The 9,814-nt window shown below is 64.2% G+C and overlaps 2 protein-coding genes across 9 annotated transcripts in view; one reads left to right on the forward strand and one right to left on the reverse strand.

Moving 5' to 3' along the window:
* Positions 1-4,272, forward strand: part of MED15 (mediator complex subunit 15) — a 65,772-nt gene extending 61,500 nt beyond the window's left edge. For 4 of the 8 annotated variants that reach the window (XM_082417213.1, XM_082417212.1, XM_082417210.1 and 1 more), the window contains 8 exons: positions 22-149; positions 251-385; positions 464-527; positions 1,360-1,426; positions 1,871-2,031; positions 2,114-2,280; positions 2,687-2,785; positions 3,183-4,272. In XM_082417213.1, the coding sequence (XP_082273339.1) occupies positions 22-149; positions 251-385; positions 464-527; positions 1,360-1,426; positions 1,871-2,031; positions 2,114-2,280; positions 2,687-2,785; positions 3,183-3,328 (967 nt within the window). In that variant the 3' untranslated portion in view covers positions 3,329-4,272. The remainder of the gene's footprint in view (positions 1-21; positions 150-250; positions 386-463; positions 528-1,359; positions 1,427-1,870; positions 2,032-2,113; positions 2,281-2,686; positions 2,786-3,182) is intronic. The other 4 variants (XM_082417214.1, XM_082417217.1, XM_082417211.1 and 1 more) reach the window with 1 other exon arrangement.
* A 729-nt stretch (positions 4,273-5,001) lies between these two features.
* LOC309639695 (coiled-coil domain-containing protein 74B-like) lies at positions 5,002-9,751 on the reverse strand. The gene is made up of 8 exons (XM_082417245.1): positions 9,392-9,751; positions 8,744-8,788; positions 7,713-7,772; positions 6,669-6,831; positions 5,660-5,846; positions 5,507-5,586; positions 5,357-5,428; positions 5,002-5,259 (listed from the first exon to the last, which is right to left on the reverse strand). The coding sequence occupies exons 1-8, from the start codon at positions 9,642-9,644 to the stop codon at positions 5,121-5,123; spliced, it is 999 nt and encodes a 332-aa protein (XP_082273371.1). The 5' UTR covers positions 9,645-9,751; the 3' UTR covers positions 5,002-5,120.
* Positions 9,752-9,814: the final 63 nt, after the last annotated feature.

Here is a 9,814-nt window from a genome sequence, read left to right on the forward strand (position 1 = left end):
GCTCCCTTTTGCTCTGCACAGCTCCGGCCCTGCCCCGTCCCCCAGCAGCTTCCTGCCCAGCCCTTCGCCACAGCCCTCCCAGAGTCCGGTGACGGCGCGCACCCCGCAGAACTTCAGCGTCCCCTCCCCAGGACCTTTGAACACGCCTGGTAAGTCGGACCTGAGGCGGGCACAGTCTGGGGCCCTGCGAGGTGAGGGGCTGACGGCCCTTCGTGGGCTGGGGCCGTGCTCACTGGGCCATGTCCTGCAGTGAACCCCAGCTCCGTCATGAGCCCCGCGGGCTCGAGCCAGGCCGAGGAGCAGCAGTACCTGGACAAGCTGAAGCAGCTGTCCAAGTACATCGAGCCCCTGCGCCGTATGATCAACAAGATCGACAAGAACGAAGGTGGGGGCCGGGCGGGCGGGCCAGGGGCAGGGCCCGCAGACGTCCAGGCCCTTGTCTGAGTGCCTCCTTCTGCCCCAGACAGAAAAAAGGACCTGAGTAAGATGAAGAGCCTTCTGGACATCCTGACAGACCCCTCCAAGCGGTGAGCTTTGCCCCCAGGCCCATGGGGGGAGGATGGTGCTGCACCCACACCTCACAGAGGGTCCCCGGCTGCTTGGCTGGCCTACCCTGTGGCCCTCACAGCCCTGCCTTACTGGGCTGCTGGCCTTGACGGGCTTCAGTCTGACCTGCAGCCCTGCCCCTGACATGCTGGTGGCCTTGGGCAAGTGACTGTTTCTTAGTTACCCCGTCTGCAAAAGGGGCAGCTGAGCTCGCACGCGCTGGCTGTAGGAGGGAACTGGGACGGCGTCCGAGAAGCACTTGGAAGGCAGAGGACACGCACTCATGTCCTTTCCCTTGCCCACTGGCCGTGGGGCTGCTGAGCACCAGAGCTCAGCCAGCGCCACCTCCTGCGCGTGGACTGGCCTTGGGATTCCTGCCCTCTCCCCAGGCCTTGGTTCAGGCCAGGCTCCCCTTCCGGAACGTCCTCCCTGTTCTGCTCATCTGGGCAGAATGCTGGGCACTGAGGAGTGGGCCTGTTGGCGGTGGACGGCCCTCCAGGCCCTCACTGGGGTCATCGGGACCGGGGGCAGGGGCCTGGCCTCTGTCCTTCCCCTTGATCCATCACATGCGTGCCTTGTTCTGCCAGCCAGGACCAGCAGCTCCTGGGTGCGGGGCCATCTTTCCTTAGACTCGGGGTCTGGGAACAGCGGGTGGGCTGGCTGGGGTTCCTGGGGAGGGTTGTGGTGGCCCAGGCCTCAGGTCTCGCTCCATCCAGAGGAGGCCAGACGGTCAGTGGTTGGGATGAGAATGTGAGAGCTACCAGCTTCCCTGTCCTCCTACGTGGAGGGTCAGCCACATCTTCTCCCCTATAGGTGCCCTCTGAAAACGCTGCAGAAGTGTGAGATCGCCCTGGAGAAACTCAAGAACGACATGGCAGTGGTGCGTGGGGTGCCGTGGCCTGGTGGTATTGGTAGGGTCGCAGGCATCTCTGGGGAGGTCAGGGCTCACCCCACAGTGACTCGGAACCACGAGCTAGAAGGAGCCTGCAGTCAGAGGTGGGCAGGGGACCATGCCGCTCAGTCTGGGGACCCTGCCCAGGAGTCCTCTTCCAGGTCAGGTCTTCAGTGTGGGTGGGGTGAAAACATGGGAGAAATCAGCCTCTGGGTGTGGGCCCATGGGTGCTTCCTTCCCCCACAGGTGTGAGGGTTCTCATGCCCAAGGCCAGGCCCAGGGGGAGTAGAGTGTGTCCAGGATCAGCCGTCCTTGTCTGCAGGGGTGGAGGTGGTGGGGGAGCCAGGAGGTCTGGCTGTGAGTGAGGATGAGGACCTGGGGTCTGGAAAGCCTCCCCAAGAGTGGGCTGCTGACCCTGCTGTCCTGTCCCAGCCCACGCCCCCACCGCCCCCGGTGCCGCCAACCAAGCAGCAGTACCTGTGCCAGCCACTCCTGGACGCCGTCCTGGCCAATATCCGCTCACCTGTCTTCAACCATTCCTTGTACCGCACGTTCGTGCCTGCCATGACGGCCATACACGGCCCCCCCATCACGTGCGTACCGCCCAGGGCTCGGCGGGCGGCGGGTCCTGGGCCATGGCCTGGCCAGGGTGGTCAACACGGCTGCCTCCCCCAGGGCCCCGGTGGTGTGCACCCGGAAGCGTAGGTTTGAAGAGGACGAACGGCAGAGCATCCCCAATGTGCTCCAGGGGGAGGTGGCCCGGCTAGACCCCAAGTTCCTGGTGAACTTGGACCCTTCTCACTGCAGTAACAACGGCACCGTCCACCTGATATGCAAGCTGGGTGAGTGCCGGCGGTGGGGCTGGATCAAGAACGAACCCTGACTGGCAGCCCCAGGCTCTGCCACTGCCCAGGACCACCTGCTCATCCCCCAGCCCCGGGCCCTCTCCGGAGCCTGCCTGCTGTCCTCCTTGGTCCCCACACGCTCCTGGCCCAGGACTCACACTGGGGGCTGGGCCCTGAGCCTGCACACTCTCACCTCTCCCCCATGTGCAGGGAAGCCCCCTCTCTCCTGTGCAGCTGCGACTCTGCTCACCTGAGGCCCTGGGGAGACAGGGAAGCCTGGGAGTCAGGGGCCTCGGCTCTGCAGCAGCCTCACCAGAACCTCTGGGGCCTGGAGGGTGCTGTTGGGGAGCAGGGCTATGAGGAGGGGCAAACCGGGTCACAGGTGCAGCCTTGTGTGTTGCAGATGACAAGGACCTCCCCAGCGTGCCACCGCTGGAGCTCAGCGTGCCTGCTGACTACCCTGCCCAGAGCCCGCTGTGGATCGACCGGCAGTGGCAATACGGTGGGTGACTGAGAGGACGGGCCACCAGGCTTTCCTCCACGTGCCCCCGCCCTGCTGAGGCCCCCCTCCTCACCTTCCTCCTTGGTGGGCAGGAGCAGGTTGCCCCTCAGTCACATGGAAAGAGAAGTGTCTTTGACCCCATGGTGTCCCTGCAGCTCCGGGGCAGCCGTGTTCTGGGGATGAGGGGTGAGCAGGCCCAGCGGCTCCTGTGGGCCTCTTCAAGGCTGACCTGGGGGCACACATGGGAGCTTGGGCTCATGGGGACCCATCTGGGTGACAGACCCAGAGGGAGCCTCGGTGATGGGAGACAGTCCCCCCGAGGCTCAGAGCTGGAATGTAGAGGACCAGGACAAGGGCCCCGAGGCCGTCCCTGAGGCTCCAGACCATTTTGTTCCAGCTCTCCACTGGCACGCGGGAGCTGGCACCCCCGGTCCCCGGGCTGGGTGGGGCGGGCCAGGGTCCTGGCAGAGAGCACAGCGCTCATGGCCCGCCGCTCTGCTGCAGACGCCAACCCCTTCCTGCAGTCGGTGCACCGGTGCATGACTTCACGGCTGCTGCAGCTCCCTGACAAGCACTCGGTCACGGCCCTGCTCAACACCTGGGCCCAGAGCATCCACCAGGCCTGCCTCTCGGCCGCCTAGCCGCCACCGCCGCTGCATCTCCGGCTGCCTGCCCTCCAGGGACCGTGGGGCAGCCGGCAGCCTCGTCAGGGCCCCATGTTGGACATTTCTAGATGCTGGCTTCCTTAGAGAGCTTGGGCTTAGGTTAGCTTTCCTGCTTTTATCTTCTGCCTTGGGGACCCGCCAGACATTTCCCACACTTGGACAGGACTGGGACAGGTGGCTGGCTGCTTCCTCCAGGAGCCAAGCATGCCCCCGGCCCTGTGCTCCTTGGGCTACTGTCCCCGCAGCCTCTGCAGGGCCTGTGTCCTTCCTCGGGGACTCAGGGTCCCATGTGAGCCTCTTTGCGTGTGCGCCAGAAAACCCTTCTACCGTTTCCATAGGGGAACGTGCAGGACATAGGAAACCCTTAAAACATGCAGAATTCCCTGATCACGGTTTTGGGTTCAGATCGTGCCACCATTGGCATGTGGGGCACGCCACAGGGAAGCTCCAGGATCCAGGGGCGCTGGCTGCAGCTCGAGGGAAGGTCTGTTTGTGGCTGTGGGTCCCCGGCCACCGGCTGGGCCTCATACCTCATGATCCTTCTCATTCTAGCCCTGGGAGTCTGCTCAGCACTGTGGAGGCACCTGGGGAGCAGGGGCGTCTGGGTGGATCTTGTTCCTGGCGCTGTGCCCACTGGTTAGGCACTTAGGCCCACTCGGGTTAGGATGTTGTCCTCGGGACCCAGCGTCTTAAGAACGCTTCAAACAGATGAGGGCTTCTGACGGGGCGCCAGCCGGCCCTCTGGCGATGAGAGGTTCCCCCCTTTTGTATGTGCATTACCGTGTCTTCTGTGGTTCTTATAATAAATTTATTATTCCTGTGTTTGTCATGAATTTGTCACTGTGTCCCCCCTCTCTGCAAGTCAGGGGCCCTCCGTCCAGTGAGGGGCACTGTCGGGGCTGAGCCAGGTCCCCCACCTCGGGGATGGCCACCGATGCCCAGACGTGCCTGTCCTGGTTCACCCCCAGGTTCCCTGCTCCCCAAAGCGGAAGCGGCAGAGATCGGCACTGAGGACATGGCCGGTTGGGCCAGGAGGACTGTCCTGTCAGGCAAGGGTCTGCGCTGAAGCTGCTGTTCTGGCGATTGAGGGGGTGGTGTGAGGCCATTGCAGGGTGGGGCCCAGTGTACAGGAGAGGACCTTCTCCCGTGGCCGTGGCTCTAGCCATCCATGGAGGAAGGCAGGCTGGGTGGGGCTGCTCACTAGCTGTGTTCGTCAGTGGACACAGGACAGTGTCTTGCCCACGTGCCAGGAAGGCAGCCCCCTGCACTCCAGGAAGAGTGTGCAGGCTGTCCCAGAGCTTGTTTTCTTCCAGGGCAGCCGCAAGGCCCTAGCAAGCAGGGTGACTGCCCAGCAGGCCCCGCCCATGGCAGGGAGCAGAGCTAGGGGCGCTCAGGGCAGCAGTGCCTGATGGCCAGTGAGGAACAAGACTCACAACAGGGAGAAACGAGCTTTATTTCCAGTCTTCGACAGGTAGGCTCATGCTTATTTCATAACGCACACGTGTGTGTAAGTGCAGAAATACCGAGCAAAGAAATAAACAGTTCCTCAGCCCTGAGACCACGTACTTTATTTGCTGTGGGTTTGGCTGGTCTGGAAGTTAGGCTGGCGTAAATGTACTAGGATTCTTTGGAAGTGCTACCTAGAGGGTGAGCGGTCGTGGGCCTGGCACTCAGAGCACCGAGTAGTGCAGCCGCCGGCTCTGCACTGCCTGCAGCCGTCTCTGCCGCTCGGCGAAGTTGCTCTTGAGGCTCTGCTTCAGTGCGGGCAGGACGGCGCACTCCGCCACGGGCGCCCGGCTCAGAATCAGGCTGGGGGGTGGGGGTGGGGGGTCACTGCGGACGCCCTCCCCGGCCCTGTGGCCCCTGGGCTCAGAGGCTGCCCACCTCCCGTGCCAGTAAGACTCACCATTTCTTAGAGACGCCCTTGGGGGCGACCTTGGGGAGCTGCGTGGCCCCCGGGTGCAGAGCCTCCTGGTCCCTGGGGAGGGGCGAGTCAGCCGTGAGCCCCAGACAAGCAGGCCCCGTTGTGACCCAGTGGGCCGCGTGGGGCACTTACTTGGGAGAACCGGGCCCGGCCTTCTCGGGGGCAGCCCTGGGTCTCTGGCTCCCTTCTAGGAGGGACTTGAGGTGCTGCAGCTGGAAGGCAGGGAGAAGAGGCACGGTGGGTGGGGCTGCGGGGGCCCCGGGGCGCCCCGCAGCCGAGCCTCACCTCTTGGGCCTGCAGGAGGTTGGCATTCCACAGCTGGCGGATGACCACTTCGCACTGCTGGAGTGTGGCGGGCTTACACAGGTGCGGGGGCAGCCTCATCGAGGGGGGCGCCCCTGGCACCTGCTTGCCCTTGGGCAGGCTGCCGGCCACCGAGGTGGCTGCTGGATTAGAGCTCTCCACTTTGTCTCTGAAACAGCCATTAGAGCAGACCGGAGGCAGCCTGCCGGAGGTGATCTCTCACACCCCGTCTCGGGGCAGCACCTGCTCCAGCGTGAGGAAGAGGATCGTCTCCAAGGCCTCCTGGGGGCCTGGCTCCCTTCCGCCTACCAGGGTGCTCCAGGCACCAGGTGGTGGGGGTGGGTCTCTGGGGCCAGCCGTGACCCGGGCCCGTCACTTCCTCCCCCCTCAAGGTACACTGGAGAGTCAGATGTGGTTTGAGCTGCCTGGCTGCCCTCGGTCCTGACCACAAACCCAGGGTGCCAGTGGAGGGGGGAGCCTAAAGACTGCAGAGAAGCAGGAGCCTGGCCTGCTGGTGGCACTACCCAGGGGACAACAGGGTCCCCTCTTCGGATGCAAAGTCCAGGCTCACTGCTGCTTCCCAGGAAGTCCCAGGAACTCGGGTGTCACCGGGGACTGGTTCTGCTCTGGTCTGCTGGCCCTGTGCCTTCCAGAGGCCAGCACAGCTCCCAGGGTGGAGCCCAAACCTGACTCGGGGTTCTCTTGGCGAAAAGCAAGCTAATGTGGAGGCCAAGTTACTTTGCTTCTGTGCTTTGAGAGAATGCTTTAGGGGCTGCTGCTGGCCCCTCTTGCGGGCTCAGGTCAGCGCAGGGACCGTGCAGGACCCCCAGGGGAGGGGAGAAGGCAGGGTCCACCATATGGGCAAGCCTGGCTTTCACGAACTTGCTTCCCTCTGGAGACCTGCCCGTTTGTAAGGGCAAAGCAATTGGCTGGTTCCAGGGTGTGAACCTGCTGAATGCAACCGTGTCCCGTGGGGCTCACGGAGCCTTACTTGGCCAGCCCCTGTGCCCTGAGGGCTTTGTCCACCCTGCTGCTGTGAAGCAGGGCAGCAGCCAAGGGCTCCTCCTCCAGGTCCAACTTCTGGGGAACATCAGCTTTCGAGTCTTGCTTCTTAGAGGAGGTGGGCTGGGGCCTGGCCTTGCCTGGCGAGTTGGCTGCGGGTCAGACCCAGACAGGGCCAGTCACTGGGTGTCGGTCGGCTATATGCACCCAAGGGGCCCCGCCCCTGCGTCAGTTTCCTCTTTGTAAAGGGGAGATGGTAATGGCCTCCCTCCGAGGGCCACTGGGAGGCACAGATGCGGGAGTAGGGTGAAGCCTGTGGGTGCCTGAATGTTCTGAAGCAGACGCAGTGGTGGAGGTGGCTCCCCGAGCAGCCGAAGTGGGGAGAGCCCCACACACCCTGTGAGGCAGTCTCCTCACGGGCCTCAGTAAAGGCTGGGGTTGGGTAGCCAGCAGCTGTTTCCTGACTCTGAACCCCATTTCGGGCAAAATGAAATGGAAGGAAAGGTCTGGGCCCAGCCTGCGCAGGACTGCTCTCCCAGGACGAGGCCCCTCACTCAGTAAAGATGCCACAAATCCAGGCTCTGTAGGAGGGCCAGCCCACCCGCGTCCTGTCTGCTCTGAGGGACACAGTGAGCAGCAGTGAAGACCACTCGGGGCTCCTCTGTCACATGCTGTGCCTGACTCATGCCCCACACTGACCATCTTGCCTTGGCAGCCAAGCCTGTCCTGCTTTTGTGGCCTGTCCTCAGGCCTCCCTCCAGCCGACCCACTAACCTGTCCCCTGGCCTCAGCTCCCTCCTGGAGGTTTCAGCTCACAGGGCACCTGGGGACCCTCTTTGGTCCCTCAGCTACCCCTTAACCCCCAAGTCTATGGGGACTGGCAGAGGCGCTCCCCCAAGGTCTGCCCCACAGAGGACCACCGTGGGCTTTCAGCATTCGGCTCAGTGCCCCACTCGCCATTTCAGGCCTGGGGGCCCCGAGGTCTGTACCTGCTCTTCCCGGACCCTGAGCACAGAGGTGCTGGTGTGCTCACCTGACACCACTGTATTCGAGATGGACTTGTTGGACTGAAAGCTGGAACTGGAGATGCTGCCTGTGGGGGCAGCTTGGGGTCAGCAGAAGGTGGCAGCAGCGAGGCTCCCATCCCTGCAGGTCCCAGCGCTTCTGCACGGCTGCCGTGGCCGAAGGGCCAGGCCCACCTGTGCCCGCCTCCTGGCTCTGCAGGTCCCAGCCCTCCCCCAAACTCTGGTGAGGCAGCCCCAGACCCCTCCAGTGCCAGAGGGAGCCAGGGCCACGGGACTGGGGACGGAAGAAGCAGTGGGACCTGAATGGGAGCACGCCCTCTCTCGAGGTCCCATCGGGGACCCCTGACACTACGTGCCCACATCAGCTCGCTGAAGCTGTGCCGCCCCACTGGAGAAGGGCCCCCACCACCGCATCCTCTGTGTATCTTCCAGGAAGAGAGCCCTGGGCACACCCCAGACTGGGGCATTCCAGGCGGGCACCACTCACCACTCAGACCACCTCCCGATGGCAGACCTGGTCCCAAAAGTAAGAGGGGAGGGGAGCCCAAGACTCGACCTGGTCATCCCCAGGCTGGGCTAGGGGACAGGCAAGGTGAGTGGGCCACAGGTGAGGACATGCCCCCGTGGTTGCTGTGGAGATGATAGGACCCTGGAAGGAGTGTGCCCAGAGCTTCCTGCCCCAAAGCCAAAGGGACCAGGGGTTGGGGCTGGGGCTGTGCCGGGGAAGCCTGGGGCAGCACTCCAAGTGAAAGCGCACCAGGATAGTGAGGCCAGGGCTGGGGAGGGGGGAACCTGGGCACCCCCCCGCCCCCCAGCTGCTCTGTCCACTGCCCCTGCTGCACAGAACTCAGGCTTTGGGGGTCCCCAAGAGTGGCACTTGCTGTGCTTGGGTGCATGAAGTCACCCAGACCAGGGCTGGGAGCGGTCTGTCTGTCCAAGTCCCCTCCCCACTGGGATAATTTGCATGGGCATAAGCAGTCTGGGGGGCCTGCTCTTGAGGGCAGTAGCTTCCCATCAGGCACCTGTGGGCCTGTCTTACCTTTCTTCTGCGGCTTCTCATTCATGATTAGCTTGTAGTAGAGATCTGAAAACAAGCACGGGCTCTCCTCGTGGCTACTCTGAGAAACGAAGCTTCGGTTCCCCTGCCCATTCCTCCCTGCTGAGCCCCGAAAGACCTTGCCCCACGGACCAAGCCTTTGCCTTGTCACCCTCGGGTCGGTGATGCCTCTGGCTGCTCCCTGAGCCAGAGCCCCTGTGTGAGAGCCTCCCCTGGAGCCCATTCCTCCATCGGTGACGTCTACAGAGCAGTCTCTGCCATGCGGGGCCTGGGCTCCAGGGGCACAGAGGCGAGTCAGGATGACCCAGGTGTCAGGGATCGTTCTGGGGCCCCGGATCTGGGTGTGCTTAGTTTGTGAAAATTCATTGAGCTATATACGCGTACTTTGGGGGTGTGTTTCACTTCTACAGAAGTTTTTCAAAGGAGGCCGCCTGACCCTGCCTGGAGAGGAGAGGCGGGCCGGGTTACCTTCGGGAGTGGCGCGGCCAGACCCGCCCTACGCAGTTGGCTTTGGTCCTGGGGCGGGGAGCCGAGCCCCGAGTGGCCGAGGTGGGGCTTGCGGCCCTGCGTCCTCTCTCAGCCTGCGTGCGCCGTCTGGGCATGGAAGGCCCGGCCCGCCTCCCGCCTCACCCTTGTTCTCTCGCTTCAGGTGCTCGATCTCCTCGTGAAGCTTGACCAGCGTCTCCGAGTGCTGCTGCTGCAGGAACTGCAGCCTCTTCTCCAGGTCCAGCGCCCGCTTCTGCGCCTCGCTGAGCCCGACCGGCGCGCCGTGCTGCCCGGGGTACGGAGGGACCGCGGGCAGGCGCGGGCGCGACGCGCCCCGGTAGCCCGGGATCCCCGAGCTGGGGGGCCGCAGCCCGGCCGCACACGCTGCCGCGCTCATGTAGCCGCCTCCGCCGCGGATGCACGCCCACTCGGTGGCCCGGCTACCGAGGCTCACCTCGGCGTCGCCATGGAAACGGGCGCGCTCCCAAGGGGGCTTGCGTGCTACGGGGCGGGGCCTGGGCGGGTCTGAATAGTGGGCGGGGCTTGGGCGCCGGGGCAGGGCGGAGC

This window comes from Balaenoptera physalus (assembly GCF_965194825.1).
Source record: "Balaenoptera physalus genome assembly, chromosome: 12".
NCBI lineage: Eukaryota > Metazoa > Chordata > Mammalia > Artiodactyla > Balaenopteridae > Balaenoptera > Balaenoptera physalus.